This window comes from Apiospora phragmitis, assembly GCF_038363925.1.
Source record: "Apiospora phragmitis strain CBS 135458 chromosome Unknown utg000013l:1.0-2965645.0:1.0-2969333.0, whole genome shotgun sequence".
NCBI lineage: Eukaryota > Fungi > Ascomycota > Sordariomycetes > Amphisphaeriales > Apiosporaceae > Apiospora > Apiospora phragmitis.
The window spans coordinates 2,902,154-2,923,893 of record NW_027117413.1 but is presented as its reverse complement, the minus strand read 5'-3'; the positions used below and the strand labels follow the sequence as shown (position 1 = coordinate 2,923,893).

General features: G+C 55.0%; 9 protein-coding genes across 9 annotated transcripts; 4 read left to right on the top strand and 5 right to left on the bottom strand.

Moving 5' to 3' along the window:
* Positions 1–352: 352 nt before the first annotated feature.
* PG994_014615 (uncharacterized protein) lies at positions 353–1,143 on the bottom strand (the record flags this gene model as incomplete). Its single annotated transcript, XM_066866024.1, has 3 exons — positions 353–493; positions 579–894; positions 1,001–1,143. The coding sequence occupies 3 exons, from the start codon at positions 1,141–1,143 to the stop codon at positions 353–355; spliced, it is 600 nt and encodes a 199-aa protein (XP_066709153.1).
* A 1,294-nt stretch (positions 1,144–2,437) lies between these two features.
* Positions 2,438–6,558, top strand: PG994_014614 (cullin-associated nedd8-dissociated protein 2 protein; the record flags this gene model as incomplete). Its single annotated transcript, XM_066866023.1, is given in 4 exon segments — positions 2,438–2,758; positions 2,815–4,842; positions 4,859–5,689; positions 5,749–6,558. 4 exon segments carry the CDS (start codon positions 2,438–2,440, stop codon positions 6,556–6,558), a joined length of 3,990 nt encoding a protein of 1,329 aa, XP_066709152.1.
* A 509-nt stretch (positions 6,559–7,067) lies between these two features.
* On the bottom strand, positions 7,068–8,053 carry PG994_014613 (uncharacterized protein; the record flags this gene model as incomplete). The annotated part of the gene is made up of 2 exons (XM_066866022.1): positions 7,068–7,918; positions 7,978–8,053. 2 exons carry the CDS (start codon positions 8,051–8,053, stop codon positions 7,068–7,070), a joined length of 927 nt encoding a protein of 308 aa, XP_066709151.1.
* Positions 8,054–9,341: 1,288 nt separating this feature from the next.
* On the top strand, positions 9,342–10,877 carry PG994_014612 (uncharacterized protein; the record flags this gene model as incomplete). The annotated part of the gene is made up of 5 exons (XM_066866021.1): positions 9,342–9,482; positions 9,556–9,862; positions 9,945–10,107; positions 10,166–10,185; positions 10,252–10,877. 5 exons carry the CDS (start codon positions 9,342–9,344, stop codon positions 10,875–10,877), a joined length of 1,257 nt encoding a protein of 418 aa, XP_066709150.1.
* Positions 10,878–11,211: 334 nt separating this feature from the next.
* Positions 11,212–11,996, bottom strand: PG994_014611 (uncharacterized protein; the record flags this gene model as incomplete). The annotated part of the gene is made up of 3 exons (XM_066866020.1): positions 11,212–11,427; positions 11,539–11,708; positions 11,963–11,996. 3 exons carry the CDS (start codon positions 11,994–11,996, stop codon positions 11,212–11,214), a joined length of 420 nt encoding a protein of 139 aa, XP_066709149.1.
* Positions 11,997–12,633: 637 nt separating this feature from the next.
* PG994_014610 (uncharacterized protein) lies at positions 12,634–13,359 on the bottom strand (the record flags this gene model as incomplete). The annotated part of the gene is made up of 1 exon (XM_066866019.1): positions 12,634–13,359. One exon carries the CDS (start codon positions 13,357–13,359, stop codon positions 12,634–12,636), a length of 726 nt encoding a protein of 241 aa, XP_066709148.1.
* A 325-nt stretch (positions 13,360–13,684) lies between these two features.
* PG994_014609 (PhoH-like protein) lies at positions 13,685–15,216 on the top strand (the record flags this gene model as incomplete). The annotated part of the gene is made up of 2 exons (XM_066866018.1): positions 13,685–14,548; positions 14,611–15,216. 2 exons carry the CDS (start codon positions 13,685–13,687, stop codon positions 15,214–15,216), a joined length of 1,470 nt encoding a protein of 489 aa, XP_066709147.1.
* Positions 15,217–15,501: 285 nt separating this feature from the next.
* PG994_014608 (uncharacterized protein) lies at positions 15,502–18,961 on the top strand (the record flags this gene model as incomplete). Its single annotated transcript, XM_066866017.1, has 4 exons — positions 15,502–16,026; positions 16,077–16,448; positions 16,504–17,964; positions 18,026–18,961. 4 exons carry the CDS (start codon positions 15,502–15,504, stop codon positions 18,959–18,961), a joined length of 3,294 nt encoding a protein of 1,097 aa, XP_066709146.1.
* Positions 18,962–21,099: 2,138 nt separating this feature from the next.
* PG994_014607 (uncharacterized protein) lies at positions 21,100–21,717 on the bottom strand (the record flags this gene model as incomplete). The annotated part of the gene is made up of 1 exon (XM_066866016.1): positions 21,100–21,717. The coding sequence occupies one exon, from the start codon at positions 21,715–21,717 to the stop codon at positions 21,100–21,102; it is 618 nt and encodes a 205-aa protein (XP_066709145.1).
* Between the last annotated feature and the right edge of the window lie 23 nt (positions 21,718–21,740).

Here is a 21,740-nt window from a genome sequence, read left to right as displayed (position 1 = left end):
GAAGGGTAGTCGGCAGCACATCAAGGAAGTCTCATCTCATTATGTAGTTAGTTGATATGGGGATAGGCAATGTAAACTCAAGGGGGCTCAGTAAGTTTGAAGCCCTTTGTTTATTCCTGGGAAATGCACCAATTATAATATAATTCCTGTTGTACACTAATGCAGGCTCCGTCGAGCCGAGGCTATTGATTTATTAGTACGGAGTAGGAAATGTATGCTTTTTCAATGCATTATGTTGGTACACAGGGTGAATAGTTTGCCCAAGTGAAGGAGTTGTTGCGTTTCGTCCTGCAGCAATGCATCTGCGCTTTGACAAGTCTTCGGTATCAATCGCATCACACAACAGCAGACTCTAGTCGTCCTTGGCTGGGCCGCCCTTCTTGACAGCCTCGCCCTCGCCCTTCTTGGGATCTTCGGAGGGGTCTTCTGCGGCGGTCCTCTTGGAGGGCATATCGGAGCTGCTGCTGGCTACTTTGGTGGCTTTCTCCTCCGTCTATATACAGTCATGGGGTTAGCTGCCTGATTGATTGATACCTTGCGCGGGTAGAGGAAGTAGACAGATGGTATGATAAACTCACGGTCTTCTTGTACACCTCTTCGTGGCCCTCCTTCTTCTTGTCCCAGTCGCCGGCGACGGACTCATTGTCAGACGGAGGAGGAGGAACTTGAGTACCCGTCTGGCTGGAGCCGTAGGAAGCTTTGGGGTCACCACGCAATATGGTGGAGGGCCCTTCCTCTTTCTTCTCCTCGTCGGGGGCTGTTTTCGCCTGGTCCGGTTCCATGCGCTTATGTTCACCGTGGTGGGTACGGGGATCCTTGAGCTTCTTGGAGCCAGAACCGGTGGGCAGCAAGTAGGCCATGCCACCCACGAGGGCGCCGCCTCCGGCGATCATCCTGTTCGTGTTGTCAGGATAGTCGAAGCGGGAGAGTTCTGACGGGCTCTGCTACAGAAGAGAACAAAATGCAGGCTCTGCTGGAGCAAAAGAGGATACTTTCTTACCAAGGCAGGTCGCTGGATTGACTGGCGCCATGGTCACTGGCATGCTGAGTGGCATAGCTTCTCCGTGCAACACGGGTCGGGGCTGGGCGGCGAGTGAGTGCGCGCAGAGAGGTGCGAATGGCAGGGCTTCGGAATGCCGACATTTTGAAATGACCGAAGAAGCACTCGAACGTGTGTGTTTTGTTAGGAAATTGTCTGGCAGGGAAGAAGAATTGGGATGTAGTGAGTGAACGAGAGAGACAGATGCGTAGCTTTGACGAAAGTTTAACCGGTTGGGTAACACATTTGATCCAGGAACCTCGGGACACCTGCAGACATGACCTAACCGTGACATGCTCATAACGGAAGAGAAGCCACTCACCACTCCATTGGCCAATCCCATCCATGGCCTGGACATGCACGCAGCTGATCTCACCACTGGGACTTGCCCATCTAGTTGAGCTCGTTTGTCCGGCTCTCTACACTTGCACTTGCACTGCACTTCCACTTACACGGATCAATTGCTCCCTGTCGGGTTCTTCTAGAAGAGCTCCTGTGGGGCCCGATGGGTTCGGCAATAGGTTATGAATTCCCAAGCTACGTCATGTAATCATAATGCCATTCCGAGGCGATCAGCGATGCAACAATGAGGTCTGCTGAAAGACAGCACCGATGGGCACTTGTACTTGGATGTAGGCACTTGCAATGGACCTCTGGGATGGTTCAATTGATGCAAGAGAGGTAGGGATTGGGTAAGGTAGTGCTGCCAATGACCAAAGGCAGGCAGAAAGAAGCCTTAGTTAGGTAAGGCGACCCCGCGGCCAGCTTGGGCGGAGCTCCATCCTTCCTCTTGCAACCCCACCAAAGTGTGGCTTGACCAGCCAAGGCAACAAACAGCTGTTGGATGTCCAGCAAGAAACCGACCTTGAAGTCGATCAATTGTTCACACTTTGGGTTTGTTTTGATAGCATCATCCAACCGCATTCTCGCTTTCCACCTTTGCCTCTTCGTCGATCAAATCCGAGGCCACAAAGACGAGAGAGACTTGACGTCCACCACCATACCTGCTGCCCTTCGTTCCATCCTGGTAAGTCCCCGTCCCAGCTGTGCCTCATCTCCGTTGGCTTCTCCTCCATCAATGGACTTCAAATTTGCCCTGCTCCCTTGATCCACCTCCTGCCTGTTGCCTGCAACTTTACCAGAGACAATAGCCTGCGGTGACACTCCATTCTTGGTCTTTGACAAAGCTTCCGCTGCTTCTTCTCCGATTGCCAAATCGACTCGCCAAGCACAGGCGGATTTCTGATATTTTACTTTCCAGGCAGCCGAATCAAACGACCCAACCCCAACCCCTCCTCCATCCAACACCAACCCATGCTATTTCCATGTCATAGACTACCACTCGACCGAAAGTGAGGGAAGCAGGACTCGCCCACCACCCACCACCCACCTCTCACCATGGCGACCTCGATCAACAACCCGAACCCCAGCACCATCAACACCCTGCTGGGGAAGCTGACCGACCCCGATCCCGACTTCCGCTTCATGTCCCTCGACGATCTGAATCAGATCCTCACCAAGCACAAGACCGACTTCCTTAACCATGACTACGGCCTCGCCTCCCGCACCGTCGACGCCGTCGTCAAGGCCCTCGACGACCAGAATGGCGAGGTCCAGAACCTCGCCATCAAGTGCCTCGGCCCGCTCGTCGCCCGCGTCCCCATCGCCGCCGTCGGCCCCACCCTCGAGAAGCTCACCTCCATCAAGATGCAGAACGCCGTCGACAACTCCCTCCCCTCCTCGCTCTGCGCAACGTCATCTCCGCCTTGCCCAAGCCCGTTCGCGGCGTCGCCCCCTCCCGCGACGTCATGGATACCTACACCATCATCACCCGCGTGCTCATCCCCCGCATCCTGGGCGTCTCCGCGAGCGCCTCCCCCGGCCGTCAGCCCACCTCGGAGACCTATGGCCTGCTGGACGAGAAGAGCGAACCCACATCCGAGGCTGTCGACGTCCTCATTGAAGTGGTGCGCTGCTTCGGGCCCCTCCTGCAGGTCCTCGAGGTCGAGAAGCTGCAAGAAGTCGTCGTCCAGGTCCTCGACCGCAAGACCACCCCCTCCCCCGTCAAGAAGCGCGCCGTCGTCGCCCTGGCCATCCTCGCCCCGTACCTGTCCGACGAGGTGCTCACCAGCCTCATTACCAAGATGGATGCTTCCTTGAAGCAGCCCAAGCTGAGCCCCGTCATGCGACGTCTCTACATCACCATCATGGGCTCTTTGGCTCGCTCCATTCCCCACCAATTTGGTGACCACCTGCCCAGCCTTCTCCCTCACATCTTCAAGATCCTGAGCCAGACCGAATTACAAACACAGCTTGACGCCGTCAGCGAAGGCGACGATCGGGCCATGGTTGAGTTCAACGAGATTCGAGAGGCCGCCCTGATTGCTCTGGAGGCTTTCCTGTCGTCTTGTGGCACTAAGATGCGCCCTTACACCGAGGAAGTCATTTCCTGCTGTCTTCGCTACCTCAAATACGATCCCAACTACGCCATGGACGACGACGAGGACATGGGCGAGGAGGACGAAGACGATGACGATGACGGTCTCAGCGATGATGACGATTTCGAGGACGACGGAGGCTTCGACGACGACGATGACGACGCCAGCTGGAAGGTCCGGAGATGCGCAGCCAAGGCGCTGTATACCCTCATTTCCACTCGAAGCAGTGACTTGCTGGGCAAGGGCACGCTCTACTCCGAGGTGGCGGCTCCCCTCATCAAGCGCTTCGACGAGCGCGAGGAAAGCGTGCGCTTGGAGGTCATCAGCACCATGTCTCTGTTGATCCGCAAGACGGGCGAAGGTATTATACGGACTGTCAGCGCCGACGAGGAGCTGCTGCAGTCGCTCCCCGAAAGCCGCAAGCGCCGACGCCAAGACAGCGGTGGCTTTGCCTTTACGAACAAAGCCCCCTACGGCGCCACCGGCCTGACTTCGCCTATGCGCGAGGAAGTCCCGCCTACCGGACCTCGTGCGGACCTGTCCAACCTGACGTCGCAACTGGTCAAGGTCGCCACCAAGCTTCTCAAGGGAAAGCAGATTCCCACCAAGCAGGCCATCGTGAACCTACTGGACGACCTCATCTCGGTGCAGCATGGCGGTCTCTCTGCGTACTTCGACCAAGTCATGCAGCCCATCATTGACGCCACCAAGGTCACGACGGGCAGCAGTGTCTCAACCTCGGTGGCTTTGTCGGGAGGCGCCGCGTCGGCGACCATGACAACGTTGCGCGTGGCCGTCTTGGTCTTCATTAGTGACATCGCCAAGACCCACTCGTCCAACCTCTTCCAGGCTTACCTGTCCAAGATTGTTGCCGGAGTCGTTCTTGCGGTTCAGGACCGCTTTTACAAGGTTTCTAGCGAGGCCATCCGCACCGCCGAGGAGCTGGTCAAGGCCATTACGCCCCCACGCGCCCGGCTGACGTCTCAGAAGTACAAGCCGGATCTGGAAACCTTGTATGATATCATCGTTGACCGCACGGCCGCCAACGATGCCGACGTCGAAGTCCGCCAAAAGGCCATCCAGGCTCTGGGTACTCTGCTTTCCCGGACCTCTGCCACCGACGGCCAATCGCTTCTGGACGCCGAGAAGCGCCAAGCTGCGCTGGACCTGCTGCTCGACCGCTTGCGCAACGAGACCACACGTCTGTATGCCGTCCGTGCTATTGACAACGTGGCAGCCCATACCATGACGAGTGGCACCTTGCAACCATCCTGGATACAGCCCGTTGCGCTCGAGCTGTGCGGCCAGTTGCGCAAGGCCAACCGCGCTCTTCGTGGTGCGAGCATTCAGGCGCTGCAGCACCTGGTCATGTCGCCCACAGCCAAGGGGAAACCTCGAGCCCAGCACCGTGGATGGCATCGTGGCTGCTATCTTGCCCGTCATCACTGCCAACGACAGTCACCTACTCGGCCCCGCTCTCTTGGTCCTGGCTCAACTGCAGCAGGAGGACTCGAATCTCATCTCGACCGATGGCCTTATTCCAGCCATTTGCGCACTGCTCAAGCACACCATCACCGGCTCAGCTCTTGAGGCATTGATCAGCCTGGCTACTAGTGTCGGTCAGGTCGGCATGGGCAAACATTTGATGAGCGGCGTGTTACAAGTTGGCGTTGGAGGTGACCCTGCCGTGGTGGGCAAGGTCGCTGGTGCTCTTTTCGTGGCCAGCGAAGGAAACGCCGGAGTCGAGATCGGAAGCTTCGTTCGCGAGCTCGAGTCTGCCAACCAGGCCTCGGACAATCCACGTCAAAGCTTGGCGCTGGCTATTCTGGGTGAGATCGGTCTCCGCATGGGTCCCAAGTCAGAGATGAAGCCGGATTTGTTCCTCAAGCAGTTCCATCAGGAGCCCGACAAGGTCTCTATGTCTGCTGCTGTTGCACTGGGTCGCGCTGGTGCTGGAAATGTGGCCGAGTTCTTGCCCGTTATCTTACAAGCGGTGCAGGCCAAGGGAGCCCATCAATATCTCTTGCTGCAAGCCATTCGCGAGATTCTTCAACAGGTGGTGAACTCTTCTATTGACGTTGGTCAGTACCAGACCACCATCTGGGAACTACTCTTCAGCGCCTCGCAGGCCGAGGATAACAAGGCCATCTGCGCCGAGTGTATCGGTCGTCTCGCCATCATCACGCCCAAGACTTACATCCCCAAGCTACAGGTATATTAACCACACTCAACCTCTTGTTTGATCGCGTTGCTCACACTGACAAAACCTAGGAACTCCTTCAAAGCCCGTCCCCCTCTTACCGCGCGGTTGCCATCCAAGCTCTGCGCTACACGCTCCCCGATAGCGACGAGACTTTCGATGCCATGTTGAAGCCTGTGCTTGTCGAGATGCTTCTCACCGTCCTCAAATCTCCCGACATGGAAATTCGTCGCATCGGTATGACGACGTTGAACTCGGCCACACACAACAAGCCCGACCTGATTCTGCCCCACTTGGGTGAACTGGTGCCATTTGTCATGGTCGAGTCAATCATCAAGCCCGAGCTTATTCGCGAAGTACAGATGGGTCCTTTCAAGCACCAAGTCGACGACGGTCTGGAGGTTCGCAAGAGCGCATACGAGACGCTGTACGCGCTCATGGAGAACGCCTTCTCCCGCATCAGCTCCCTGGAGTTCTACGACCGCGTCATTGCCGGTCTGCGGGACGAGAACGACATACGATCGCTGTGCAACCTCATGCTGAGCAAGCTCATTGTGATTGACCCCGAGGAGACTACGCGCCGCCTCGACACGATTGCCGAGTGCTACCGCAAGACGCTCAGCACGAAGCTGAAGGAGGGCTCGGTCAAGCAGGAGTTGGAGAAGCAGGAGGAGGCCAACAAGAGCGTGCTGCGTGTGACGCTGCTGCTGGCGGACCGGACCAAGACGACGCTGCCCTCGGCCAATGCCGCGGGCGCCGCGCCGAGCCAGCAGACGCAACAGGTCAGCAACCCGGTCTGGCAACAGTACTGGGAGTGGGTCAACAAGGACTTTGAGCGCCAGATCAAGGTGCTGCGGGACGAGAGCAAGGATCTGGTCTAGTACACCCAATGGATATTATCGGCCAAGATACGAGCCCCCATCTGTCGAGCCGAGACCGAGACCGAGACTGAGACCGAGGAGCCCACCATGCAGGAGGCCGGCTTCAGCAACCCCAAGAAGAGACGAAGATTTGGTATGAATAACTTGCTTGCCGCTCTACCCCTATTACAAGTCACGGGTAGGTAGTAGACAGTAGGCAGCCAAGAAACGGATCTTTACTTGGCCCATTATGCCTTTTGACAAAGGGGCACATATTGGCCACTTCATGAGCATGGCATGCACTTTTATGCGCAAAAATTCCCACCCCATAGATGATGAATAATGAAGTTAGTTTTGCTATATTTTGTGTGACTCGTGAAGGCTGCATACGTCCAGCCCGAATGTATAGTGGAAAAAGACGTGGCTGGTTGAAAGTGAAATGTCCTGTTCCCCGTAGCAAACCATGCTTTGGATTGATGATTGTTGTGACGATTCAAGTTACGCACAACAACTTGAAACTTTGCTACACTTTATGACCCCTCGCTATCGCTATCTTGGGAAGAGTCTTCATCCATGTCATCCCCCGCGCTTCCTTGGCCCAGAGGATAGTCTGGCAGGACCAGGGAGCGAAACCGTTCCTTCATCTTCCTCAGTGAGGTAAGCAGCAACATGTCTTCGAGGAAAATAGAAAGTTCGACTCCGAACTCGTGCAAGTCCCCCACGTCGGAGATCATCTGCTCGGCTTGGGGCATGGAGGATGTGTTGCCGCTCCCCCGCCTTGTTGGCGGCCGGGGCGGCATTTCCATGGTGTCCATGTTCACTACTGGTCTCTGCGTCGGCGGCCTCGCCTGTGGTGGCGAGGGCTCTGGGTGCATTTGCAGATCGGCGTTGAGCAGGGATATTGGAGAGGGAATCATATTGTCCTTGCCATTGGCTCCGAATGGGTCCTTTAGGGGCTCAAATCCCGGCATCGACAGCGTCTCTGGAGGGAAGTGCGCACCGGAAGGTGGCAATCCCATCTGATGTGCGGGTGTAACGGCCGCATGGGCATACTGCTGGTGTTGAACATGGCGTGGTATCGCAACGTTCCTGTGGTGATCTGTATGGTCCGTCCAATTTTCAAGTCCGGCTGGGGGATAGCTCTTGGAAGATATCCATGCCGGGCTCTGAAACTGGCCGTTGGTTGGGAAATACGAAGTGGCGTGGTCGCGTGATGAGCTGCGCCCTGCAGCTCCCAAAAGTAGAGGCGGTGAGCCTGAAGGCAGCGATGCTGCCAATGCGGTGTTGCTGTCGCTGATGGGATGGCCAAGATGCTGGCTGGAGGAAGAAGGTGGCGAGGATATGGTCCAAGAGTTGCCGGACGTTTTTGTTCTTCCTTTGTCTTTCGCCTACAACGATATAGTTAAGTGTCTGAAAGTCTCGGTGTGATGCGGTCCTTACGGAGCTTCTTACGGAATCGACGCTGTGAATCCCGACTCTGACCTCGGCGCTTATCCAAGTGCACGTTGTCGTTCATGTTTCTCGAAGCCAATCAATGCAAGTGGTATTCTTTCTGGCTGGCTCTTTTTCCGAGTTGCTTTGCCGTTTGGCTTCGAAAACCGACACGTTTCTTTCTGTCCTCGTTACTCAGAATACATTCACTTACAGGAGAGAAGCCTGGGGGATGGTTCTTTTCTACAAGAGGACTAGGTTCGTCGGGCCACCCGTGACCTAGAAGAACGGGTTGCCAGATGCGAAACCTGGGGAGGGTGACCACCTGGTCAGGATCGGAACTGTGTGAACCTGTCGTCAGCTTACCGTGGGGCTCGATTGGTTCGTCGGGATCTAATACGCCAACCGGGCGAGAGATGGTTTGACCCAGGATGGGAAGGTGGCAAGTAATGCCGAGAGCAATTGGTCCTGTGGGGATTCATGGCATGAAGCCCCCGCAAGAGTTCCGGGCTTGTCTTGTTGCGAGGCCCCGTTGCTGTTGGGGCATCGTAGCCGAGGTCAGGTCATACAGGACCAAGGTCGTCTACAGTCTGGAGTGTCGTCGGGTTGTTAGTAGGTAGATCCCTTTACGGGTAAGCAAAGTAAGCTTAACAGGGCGTTCCTCAGCGGGGTAGTGGGCAGTGGCAGTGGAGGGTAGAATTCCGCGGGGAAGACGTGCTTGAAGATGAAAAGCTGACCTGTCGTTTCCCCGGCGCCGGAGATCTAGCCCACATCCGGAGGGGGTTACATACAGCTACAGGGGGGTCGACCAGGAATCTGGAGGGGTGAGCAGGTGAGCTTCCTGACAGGGGGTTCAGCTAAAGATTTCCACTGCAGCGGTAGGTAACCTAGGCAATCAACTGAAGGAGAAGTGCTGCTGATGTCGGTCAATGCGGTGGTCGAGTGCACCCAGCAAGAAACGACGAACTACGTCATAACGACTCCCTAGGACAGCCACCGAGGCTCTCCAAGATGGTATTTTGAATGTCAAATAAATCGCAATACGCCAATATTGATTTCATATCAGTTAGGCCCAAGGCCGTTGCGCTGGACACGTCTCCATCAGATGGCTGCATGCATTAAGAGCCCGAAAGGTATCATCCTTCGCATCTTCGCCATTACGTGTATATGGCCGACGCTGGTGGCCCAATCGATCGCCAAGGAACCCCAGATAGCTCTGAGTCTCCATCCCGACGCAGGACGACTGCGATGGGAAGAATGCGGCGAGACTGGTAGTCATGTGCTACAATGTGAGTTACAGTCTACATACTCAAGCAATTGTACTTTTGAATAGAGCTGACAAAGAATCACAAGGCTCCCAATTAGACGTACCAATGGATCATTTCAACAAGCCATGTAGCAAGACATTCACGATACCACTCATCAGAATGTTGGCAGCCAACGCCTCGGCTACTGGAGACAGACACATCCTATTCAATCCTGGTGGGCCTGGAGGCAAGTGGAATCCTTCCTCGGTCTCCAATCGCACCATCAGTTGACTCATCTCCCTCGTAGCCAGCGGGGTGAATTTCCTACGCGGCAAGGCAGCGGCATCTGAACAAGCTCGTCGGTGAGGACTTCCAATTGCTCAGCTTCGACCCTCGTGGCGTCCGTGACTCGATACCGCCAGCCGTTTGCTACTCCAGCAAGGCCCAGAGGGTCGACGCGTTTACCACCAACCCCTGGGATATCCACTTCCAGGCCGGTGAGATGTACACGAGAGCCGAGAACAAGGGACGGGCATGCAGGGATAAAATGGGCGAGCACGGAAAGTACATCAATACTCCCCCGGCCGACATGAACTCGATCCTGGATGCAATTGGGCAGAGCAATATGTATTACTGGGGCGTTAGCTGTCAGTCTATTCCAACCCTTTCACCCCGTTTGTTTCTCCTGTGATTACAAATCAGACCAAACACTCCGACTAATAAAAGCAGATGGTAGTATTCTTGGGCAGACATATGCGCAGATGTTTCCAGACCGAGTCACGAGAATGGTCATTGAAGGCATTGGCGATCTAGAGAAATGGTACAGCGCCTTCAACATGCTGGAAGAGTCATTGGCGGATACCGACAGGGTCTTCACTGGATTCGCCGAAGAGTGTTTCGAGGCCGGAGAGAACTGCCCCCTGAACTCGGTCAACAGACAAAGCTTTGAGTCGCCTGGCCAGCTCCAGACGTATATTGACGACTTTCTCGACGCTGACGACTTTCTCGACGCATTAGAAGAGGACCCCCATCCCAGTCTACTTGGATAGCTCCGAGTACGGGTCCGTTACCTGGCGCAACGTTATGAACAACGGGGTTTTCACGGCTCTGTACCAACCGGCATCCTGGCCGTCCCTTGCCGGCACCCTCGCGGCGCTCCTAAATGGCAACAGTACACCGGCCTTTCTTGCGTACTCCAAGTCATGGGCTGTGGATTTCCTAGTGGACGACTCGAGCACCTTTGTCATCATGAACGACAACTTGGAGATGGGTCACGAGGCCCCAGTCCATGGAATCAAGCCGATACTGAACCATACTGTCTCGAGATCGGACATGTCCTATTTGGTATCCAGATACCAGGGGTCGGGTTTCTATGACCAGGCGTCGTGGTCGATTCCGACAACCCACGAGTTCCACCCTCGATACTACCCTGCCTGCCCCCGCGTTAAGACAGCCGAGCCGATCCTCATCCTGTCTACTACGTGGGATCCCGTGTGCCCTCTGGCCTCGGCCAAGAAAGCCCAGGCGAGCTTCGAAGGGGCCCGGCTCGTGGAGCAGAAGTCGTATGGCCACTCCAGTCGCAGCATGCCTTCTCTCTGTACGGTGAGGCACGTGAGACTGTACTTCAATGAGGGCGTACTTCCGGAGCCGGGTGTGACGTAGGTTACTTCCTGTCCTCGAAGCTTTACGACGCAGAGTTCTGACCGAGCACTTTAGTTGCACTATCGATGTGGAGTACTTCCCAGTAGCTGAACCGTCTTCTGTATCTGGTTTTAGTGCCGAGGACGAGGAGCTGCTCGCGAGTCTTCAGGCCCTGGCTGGTGAGAGCTTTTTCAGTATCACAGGCAAATGGCCGTAGGGAAAAGACGTAATAAGAAGACAAGGGGTGCAGGGCATCATGTACTACGACAGAACTAAGGATTACTTGATCCATAGTGTGACTACAAACAGAAGCTCGTCTTTCGTCTGGCATGCATCAATCACTCTTGTTATGATTTCACGTTCCCCACTCCTCAGTGAAAGCGATGAGCTGGTTCCAGTCCTTGCACTGATGCTCCGTCCCAAACCCCTTGACGCCTCCGATCGTGATGTTCTTGACCTCGACCGTGAGGTCTGGCTGGCACATCAAGACTTGGCGGAGGAGGTCCACGCAATGGCGGAAATGCCGAGGCGCGCTCATCTTCGGCATCTCCTCGTCCTTCAGGACCCTTTGCTAGTTCATGGCCAGGTACAGCATCCAATACCCTTCCCTGATCCCGTTCTTTGACCGATAGATACTACATCAGCACTATATCCACGAAGCTGGGTATGGGTGGGTGCCTACCAGGCAACGCAGCTGGTGGAAAACGGAGAAGACGGATTTCTCGGGCGCCAGGGTGGGATGTCGGAAGAATCCGCCATGAAGAGGCATGAGCTCTTTCCACGCCTGTTCACTTTCGTTTGAGTTGTCCCCGAAGGTCTCGTTATAGATGAAGATAATCGCTTCGTTATCCACTGATTCATTATAATTTATTGTCAAACGTCATTCGTGGAGTCATTGGCTCTGCTTAGAAACTTACCTGCAAGGAATCTGACACTTACGACCCCCGTAAACAGAATTATGAGAATGGCGGGTCTTTGGTTGCCTTTTCTATAATACCTCCTCGTCATTGAGAGGAGCAGAAAGATGCATCCGGGAATATTTCGGCAGGGTTACCCCAACAATGGGTATAGAACTTGGTGGAATCACGGAAAGCAATCGTGCATACTTGTAAGCTTATCACGCGGCGTGAGTAGACCCATAATCAGATTGTGTAGGCAAGCCGAGTCAGCCTACATATGCTGTCAGCCAGTCCTATCAGGGATAGGCGTTACGGCGTATACTCCAAGCGGAGGCGAGTAGCGAGTTACACCAGGCAAGTCGGAAGCATTAACTACCAATTCCTAAGTTGATCTTCTTCTAATGCAGAGTGACTGCCATTAGCAATATTAACTTGAGTATACTTGTTTCTAATGCCTCATCACTCTACTGACACCACATTGGATATCAGCTGGATGTGTTTCTAGGTTTCGCCGAGCAACCGCTTATGGAACCCATCAGATGTCCAGCACTAAGTTAAAGCCCCTGAACTACCCCGGATGTTCTGGCTGGTTTTGCTGACCCTGAAAAGGCCGTTCTCTGCAACGCAGATGAGACGCTCGAACGTCCAGGATACTATCCTAATGGTGCTGGAAGAACATTTATCAATGGGGTACGGGGACATGCGGTATTGGCGGTCTTCTACGCAACTATACAGACTTAGGTAGTCCAACAGAGTACGAGAGTGATGGCATTTTAGCTTGATTGGGCGAGTCAAGTTAGACCCTTGATTCTTGAATACTATACAGGCTCAGCATAAGACAGGTTAGTGCTGATATAGGTCAATCGGCTTCCATGTATTTATTCGTCTCTAATGCGAGGCTCAGTATGAGAAACCAAAGCTGGGAAAGGGGTTAGACCCGGGATGTACGACGGCGTCTTCTCAGATGCACGCCCAGGTGCGTTAACTTCACGAAGAACGAATGCCAGCCTCTCCTCGGTACGTCCCAAAGTGCAAGGCAATAAGATATAACGCAAGCGTGCCTCCTCAAGTACCTGGCAGAACACCTCATGCGTCTTCGTCCATTCGTCACTTCCGGTAGGCATCAACCGCACCCCGTCGTCGGTCAGCCACTTGACACCCGCCTCGCAGACGACGACCAGCGACTGGGCCATACGGTCGCGCATGCCGCGCCACTCCGCCGATTCCATCAGGCTCCTTGCCGACTCCTGCCCGACGTACAGCCACGCGTACACGACGGGATCGATGGCCGAGCGGTCCGAGAGCAGCCAGCACGGTGTAGTAGACGCCGATGCCGCCTTCTCCTCAGTTTCGCGTTCCGCCTTGGCCTGCGCTGCGAGAATCAATCGCTGCAGCTCCAGCGCGCGCGCCGGTGAGTCTCGGATGTCCTGCGCCGTGTAGTCGTGATCCCGCAACACGGAACGCGCCACCTCGCGGATCACGCTAGGAACGGGAAGCGAAGAGGAGGTGTCTTGGCGGAAATGGGCTTCGAGGGCGATGACGAGGGTGGTTTTTCCGGTACTCTGAGCGCCGATGATGTAAATGTTCTGCGGTGGGGTGGCCATCTTGGAGTTGGAAGCAGTGGCGGACATTGGTGTTTTTGTTGTGAAGATTTGAAAGGGGGGGCTCCAAAATGGCAACGAAGTAAGATGGTCAAAAAAAAAAAAAGTGAAAGCAAGAGCTGGGTATCCATCCCCTCACTACATGGCCTCCCGCATGAGGGCTGATGCAGGCTGCCGTTGCAAACAAAACAAAACCACCTACATGTCCAATGAAAATATCGCCACGATCAGGGGTAGATGTGCCCAAATGCAACCTCAACAAGCTTGACACAACCCACACCTCCCAACTTCAACTTTCCTTGCAACAACATTGGCAACATCCCACACAATGGCGCCAAAAGCTCGGAAGCTGAGCTCGTTCGAGTTCATTCTGAAGGACCAGGTGACTTTAGATGATCGCGACTGGGAATTCAACGTCCCCGATCTCCCAAGCCAAAAACTTCTCAACGAGAAGGGCTTAGTAAAAATAATCACCTTGGCGACAAAGGGTTCCGATCAACGGATGACGCTCAAGTTGGCTGCGCATGAGGAGAATCGTGTCACCAAAGGCCACCCACTCGACAAGTTCCTCCTCCTGTCCATGGGTGACTTCCGGCCTCCGCCCGGATTAAAGCCCGAAGCAAACGGCATCAAGCCATCCGCCTTCCGCGAGTACAACGACTACGCCGTCCGGCTCCTACGGACTGGCATAACGCTCCAGGGGGTCACCTACCACTTCTTTGGCCACAGCAACAGCCAGCTCAAGTCGCGCACCTGCTTCCTGTTCGCCGCGCCCCGGGACGAGATCGGCCGCCTGGTCGAGTCGCTCGGCGACTTCGGCAAGATGAAGACCGTCGCCAAGAAGGCCAAACGCATCGGCCTGCTCTTCTCGACCGCGCAAGCGGCGCTGCGGGTCGAGGAGCGGCGATGCGAGGACATACCGGATATCGAGCTGAACGACTACACGTTCACCGACGGCTGCGGCCTGATGGCCCCGCGATTCGCCCAGGATGTCGCGCGGCGGCTGCGGCTCACGTTCCGCGATAAGCGCTACTCGCCTTCGGTGTTCCAGATACGGTACCGAGGGTACAAGGGCGTTGTCACGGTCGATCCGACTATGAGGGATGGGCCTATCTGGCTCCGGTTCCGGAAGTCCATGAAGAAGTTCAACGGAGGCGAGGTCTTGGCCTTCTCTGTCGTTGATTACTCCAAAGTAAATTGACCGGCTTGGGGGCATCTGTATGACGGTGTTCACTTCAACTGATATATCTGTAGCCATACGGGTTCGGATACCTGAACGATGAAGTTGTGATACTTCTGCATTCTCTCGGAGTCTCCAGCGAGACGTTACGACGCAAACAGCACGAGAATCTCACATTCCTCGCTGAGGCCACTCAAAATCCGCACCAAGCCTTCCGGTTCCTCTGTTACGTCGGCCGGCCCGAGCTGGCGGAACGGGCGCTCCTGGACTCCCTCGAGGCGGTGCGGCCACAGATCGCGGGCCTCGTGCACGCCGAGTACGATAAGATGCTCAACAAGCGTGACGAACAGCGCTGCCGGATCCTCGTGCCGCAGTCGCGGCTGCTGTTCGGCGTTTGCGATGCCTGGGATGTACTGAAGGAAGGCGAGTGTGCGGTCAAGATCACAAGGGATGGCGACGGGCTGCCCTACGCGCTCAAGAATACCGAGGTCCTCGTCACACGAAATCCGTGCCTGCACCCTGGAGATCTGCAGAAGTTCAAGGTTGTTGAGAATGATGCATTGTCGCATCTCGTCGATTGCATCGTCTTCCCTACCCGCGGCAGGCGTCCTTCTGCTGATATGATGTCCGGTGGCGATCTTGATGGAGATAAATGTACGTTGCGCGCCGCAACAACCTGAAAGAAACTGATTAATGCTGATGTGTCTATTTCTAGTCTTCGTGTGCTGGGACAGTGACCTCGTACCTTCGAGGTTGTCCCAGCCAGCAGAGTACCCAGGCGCCAGGGAGCCGCTCAAATTCAAACCCATCACCGATGACGACAGGCTGCTGTATTCGCCAAGTACACGAATGCTTCCCTGGGCAAGGTCAAGAATCTGTACCTGGACTGGGCACGTGTCAAAGGACCAATGGCAGCCGAATGCAAGGAGCTCAACCGGTTGTTTTCTCAATGCGTGGATGGAAACATGATCAAAGTCCCGCCCCGGCTAGTGGACAAGAAACCCTTGCCGACGCCAGACACTCCCAAATTCATCCTGGACGAGCTTCACGAATCTGCAAAGGCCACGATTTCTGAAAACCGCATGCGCAATACCAATGTGGAGGCACTTTCCTTCGACGCCGTGGAGCTCCTGCTCTGCCGAGACGATATCCCTACATCGGAATTTGAACTGGTCAAGCTAGTTGCACGATGGTGTCGTAAACACAGCGCATCTCTTGTCGACTTTTTGCCGTACTTTGACCTCAACGTCCTCACGGCAACAGAAAAGAATTGGATCTTGGCTTACTTGCCTCCCCTCCAGGGACTACCAAGCCTCGTGCTTAATGCCTTGTGCTTCTCGAACATCGTGACAGAGCACGAGCTATCCCAGTTCAAGCTGAATGACCACCGCCTCGGATGGAAGAGGGTGTACGACTCCTCGCAGGACCGACTCGGCACCTTCCTCGACACCGCCGCCAAAACTCTCGAGCTGTTCCACAAGAAGCTAATCGTTCTCCAAGTGGATGAGCGGCTGGCTATAGCGATTTACGTACCCAGAAGATAGAAAAGTCACAAGATTGTCTGGTCAACGACAGCGTGCGCATCTTCGCCTTCCCGCAATCGAAGGAACCGGGGACATCGAGTCGCCTTTCTCTTCCGACCAAGGTGAACTATCGTCTTTACTGCGACGATAATATATTCCAGCTCTTTGAGGGCCAGCGGGCCAACACATGGATCTTCATCGGCCGCGGTGCTTCGGATGACACGGCATATCGCAACACGGAAAATAAAGGGGATCGCCGGCGTCAAAAGCAGGCCACATTGGATGCAGGGCAAAACTTCGATTGTCGAGTGAGTGTAGCTCTAAACAAGTTCAGTCAGGGGCTACAAAGACACATTGGAAGAGTGAACCGCAATGGAGTAATCTCTGCAGTAAGTCTCATGGAGTGTCTCACGATGCAGCTTTGGCTAACCCAGACATGCATAGGAAATCTACGTGATCAGCAATCGAGACGTCAAGTCCGTGAAAAACCTGGACTTGTGGCTCCATTATGTCGAGACTGGGGAGGTTCTGCCTCTGTTTGACCCTGACCCGAAAGGGTATTCGGTACCGACTGTCAGCAATGTGGACTGGTCAGATGTGCCCGCTCATACCCGGAAGCTGGCCCAAGACGGGGACTTGTCGGTACTTGATCACATGGAGTCTGCGCTGCAGCTGTCCGAGGCCTTCCGATGGTTACATGAACACAGCTGCGTCGCTCGTGTACTGAAAAGCTATGATTACTTACTTTCGCAGATTGGCGATCCTGGCAACAGCCCCAATGTTGCTGAGTGGCGTATGGACGTCTTGCTGGATCATCTCCGCATCGCCCCCTTTCTGGCAGCCAAGTTTACCGGGCTCGACACCTGGAGCGACCACACTCTACCCGGAGCCATAGCAATCAAACTCCAGAACCGAGGATCAGAGATACTCAAGGCTCTAGTGTTATCTGCCAATGAAGTGGCAGAGCTCATCATTACACCCTTCGAGGCCGCACTGTCGCGACTACACTCGCTATCTTTCGACAGTTTCCGCAGCCTCGTCGAGCTCTGCGCTCTGACTGTACAGTCTCCCGAGCTGGCTATGGACCTCCTGCTCCAATGCCTTGAGCGCGAGAGTGCCCGGCTCCTGTATGGCCGGCCTGCCGTCATCGCGCACTTCACCCACAACATAGTCGCCGTCGCACTGGACCACGTTGCGGAGGCACAAGAACAGAAGGTTGTGAGAGAAGATCTACTGAGCCTGAAAGCCCTCCAAGAAGATAAGGAGGGGTATCCCTTGGTCGAAGTCCCGTTCCGGATCGATGCCAACGGCGCGCCCGAGGCATCGGCGCACGTTCGTTTTACGGCCGCATCACCGCCCTTGAACAGACCCATCGCCAAACCGGTCTCGATCGACGCGCTTGTAGTCCAGAGCCAGCCTGACTTGGCCAAGTTCCAATGTTTCCACCCACTGCCCGTCTTTCTTGAGCAGTGCTCCTGGAACCTCACGTATTGTGGGTCATTTGTCACATCCAAGACCATGTTGACGGCCATGCGTTCGTTCGCCAATCTCGATGACGAAGTATGTGCAGTTGCGGAAGAGCTTTTGGGGTTGGTGCCTTCCACTAGTGATTCTGAGGCGGACGAGTTCACGTCATTCGACGGCATCCCGAGAGGAGAGCTCAACGCCAGCCAGATGGAGGCAGTATCCGCGGCTCTGTCGTACCCGCTAGTGTCCATATGGGGGCCACCGGGAACGGGTAAGACGCATACCATAGTCGAGATTATACTGGGTCTCCAGAAGACATTCCCAGACGAAAGGGTCCTAGTGACGGCACCGACACACAACGCGGTGGACAATGTGATGAGACGATACTTGGGCGTGAGAGGGAACGAGGGGCCGGTTGCTCTACGTGTCTCAACCGAGGTAAGTTGCTCTTCATGGCGTAGGACACGTACCAGACCTTTCGGCTAACTATTCCCAAAAGGTACGCAAAGTAGCAGAAGATCTAAGGAAGCATACGTTGGACGGCATGGCCGGTGTCGAAATCAACTCCAACCACCCCGCGAGACGCGAAGCCGAGCGGCGCGTCAATAGCTGTCAAATCGCCTTCACGACCTGCATCGGAGCCGGCATCGGCCTCTTGAGGAAACAAGAATTTGCGATCGTCATCATCGACGAGGCCTCCCAGCAAACGGAGGCAGCCTCCCTAGTGCCCCTGACCAAGGGTTGCCAGCGCGCCATCCTGGTCGGCGACCACGTCCAGCTCCGCCCGACGGTGCAGCTCGTGACGGCGGCGCTCGACTACGACGTGTCGCTGTTCGAACGTCTGTATACGCACTGCAGTGACGCAACTGACGGCGGCAGCGGCAGCGTCCAGACATGTATGCTGAACACGCAGTACCGCATGCACCCGTCCATTTGCGAGTTCAGCTCGACGGAGTTCTACCGGGGCGAGCTGCGCACGGGCATCGCGGCGCAGGACCGACCTCTCGCCGCGTCCGCATTCCCGTGGCCCAAGGTGTCCGGTGGCGGCACTGACGACGTTGCCCGCACCCTGTTCATCGAGTGCGCCGGGCGCGAAGACCTGGGCCAGAAGTCCAAACGCAACCGCGGCCAAGCGGACCTGTGCCGGCGCGTCTGCCAGCTCCTACTGGACGTCTCTCCTACACCTGACGAAGACACCGGCACCGGCACCAACCTGAAGATTCAGAAGCAGCAGTCCATCGCCGTCCTGACGCCTTACACGGCGCAGAGGACCCTGCTCAAGGCCACGGCGCTGGCAGGCCTGAAGGGGGGCGACTGCATCGAGGTGTCCAGCATCGACGGGTTCCAGGGTCGCGAGGCCGACATTGTTGTGTTCGTGACGGTGCGGTGCAACGAGCGGGGGAGATCGGGTTCCTCAGGGACCTGCGGCGGATGAACGTCGCGCTCACGCGCGCGCGGGCCGGGTTCATTGTGGTGGGGAACCGCGCCACGCTCACGTCGGCGGGGGCGGCGGCGGAGACAGAGACAGACGAGAGTGTAGGGATGTGGAAGAGGCTTTTGGGGTCGTGGACAGGGGTGGAGTTGCCGGAATGAAATTGGACAGGGGCACTTAAGGTTGATCTTCTTCGACGTCGTTGAAATAAAGTTGCAATTGAAACTTAGAAAAGATGGCTAAAACATGATCCACCCCTTTTACGAATAGTAGTGCTGGGCTTTATCTGATGCATTTTTTAATTTTGCCGCCAACTTGGACTTCCCTTTTAGGTCACTCGATGCAGAATATGGGGCAAACACACTCCAGATGAAGAAAGTCTCAAGATCCCGAGAGAAGGTTAGACCTCCCCAGACGCTGGGAAACGGATAGCCCGACGATCCGACGCATAAATTAGCAAGCGCTGTCGTCAAATCATCAGCATCCGGCTGAGAACGTGGGATTTAGAGACTGGGACAAAAGAATAAGTGGTCGCAGCGCTGGAAGGATAACTGTTGGCCCACGTGTAACTGTCAACAAAGAAAATTGTCACGCAGTTGAACTTCTCGGCAACGGCGAGGTAAATCTCATGAGAGAAAAGCCAGTGTTGGAAGGTAACCAGACCACCAACACGCTGCAGCCCAGAAGATTGAAATGTGTTTCGGGGTAGCCAGCAATTGGTCCAGTTCCAGCTCTAAGATGTTGCCTGTAAACGGTTTAGTTCGGTCAGACGATGTTTGTAGTGCCCAAAATGAGCGAGAGACCCTACACTCTCGCCTCTGCAAGCTCTTGAAGTGCCTGAAGCTACGGTCCTAGTAGTGTAAGCTTCAAATCTTCCAATCTTGGCACCTCGACAACTGGTGCCGGGGTAGAGACGGAGCTCCTTTGACATCAATCAAAGCTGTCTCTACGACTTCGATAGCGCTGGGCCGTCGTAAGGCAGACCAGTCAGCCTGTGGTCTCCCCTGCCGGTATGGTCAGGCGGGCGAGGTGGCTGGCTTAGCACATTGACCCCTAACCCATGTGCCCGCCAGGAAGGCATAAAAACAATGCAACTTTTCCTCTCGCAGGATCAACTGAACATAACTTCAGCGTCATGAAGTATGTATCTGATGGCAAAAATGGTAGGAATTAGAAATTGCTAATCGAGCACTAGTGTTCTTTCCGAATAGCCCGTATAGTTTTTCTATCGCCAAGGGAAGGGTGGTGTGCGTAGGGAAGCTTGAGAATCTGTATAGCTCTGCAGTTCCGGGCCAGCCAAGGTTGCCTACCGCACAAATCCATGACCTAAACCCCCCTGTCTTTTCCCCTCAGCCACACTTGGTTACAGCACTTCAGTCAGCTGTAGAACCTAATTACACCACAGGCTCCTTCAATGCATCTCGACTGAAAACTGGGCAGGTTGCCAAACGCTTCTTCAGAAAACTGCATACGCCTTGATCAGCATAGAACATCCTCTACGGTACACTAGATTAAACACACCTGCTTATATCGCATCATACAGCAATATCATCCAGTTTAGTGATAATCTTCTCGATGAAACGCACACCAACTAGGATCCCGTCGCTGTCGGTCATCTCCGACTCATCGCCGAAGTCCTCGTTATCGACATCGAGACAAGTGAGACAGGTTGCGACGACGGACGAGTACTTGGGTCCCCATGCGACGGGATGGCCGTGTCTTGGCGAGCGTCAACAGTCCTTCCTTGATTCGGTATGCTTTCCGCATGTCTGGAGGAAGCATGGGGTAATTGTCCTCTTCAGCGTGCGAGGAATCAGCAGCTGCATCTCCTTGGATCTCCGTGAGCAGTGGCCCAGGTTTGGGTTTCTCATCCGATGAGTCGTAAGAAACAAGAGACGTGGACAGTCCCAGCTCTAGTAGACACACCCCAAGGCTGTATATGTCGTGCTGCATGATATACGATGCCTCAGGGTTGAGGCTTGCCTGGTCGGGTGGCGATACAAGTTCTTGTGCCAGTCTGCGTCCCCTTTCCTGAGCGACCCGGAATCCGCTGATCGAAAGCACTCAAACCCGATTAAAAAGGTAGCCATTGAATTGTCTTCGGGGTTTTCGAAAAGGAGGATCGACTCTCGGTGAATGTTCTAGTGTACAAAGTTAAAGTTATGTAGGAATCCAACCGAGGTGGCCAGGTCTCTGGCAATCCGTATTTGCTGGCTCAAGTGCAAACAGTCGTGGGTCTGCACGAGCCCTTGACGCAGACTGATCGGTGTTCTCAGACCTTCCGGTACGTGGTATATGAAGTTGAACTGTTCGATATGTTGGCTGTCTTGCCCCTGAACCGTGATTACCCCTTTCGCCTTCAGGAGACCGAAAGCGTTTGGGTCGGCATTGGCTAGTTTCCTCGCCAAGTCGCGAGCGTCCTTTTCCACAGAAAGCTGGTTACTCTGGGGTGGGATGTCGAAGCGGTCGACGATGAACTGCTTCGCAGGTCCGTTTCTGCTGTGACGTAGCGCCAAGCGGGCAAGTGAAAATGAGATAGGCGAGTACTCCAGTGAGGGATCAAAGGGTAAGAAAACGGAAGTCGTTCGCTGTGGCGATTCACGGATAGCGTCTCTAAACGCATCTGCTAACGAAACGGGGGTCTTTGAAGTTGTAGTAGACGAGTTTTTCAGCTTTTGGGTGTCCTTGGCAATTCTGCCGGTGTCTTTCTCGTTCAACTCACGCAGCTCCTGGTCGATCAGTGGACTCGCAATCCTCATCATGAGGAACCAACAGGGGTCGA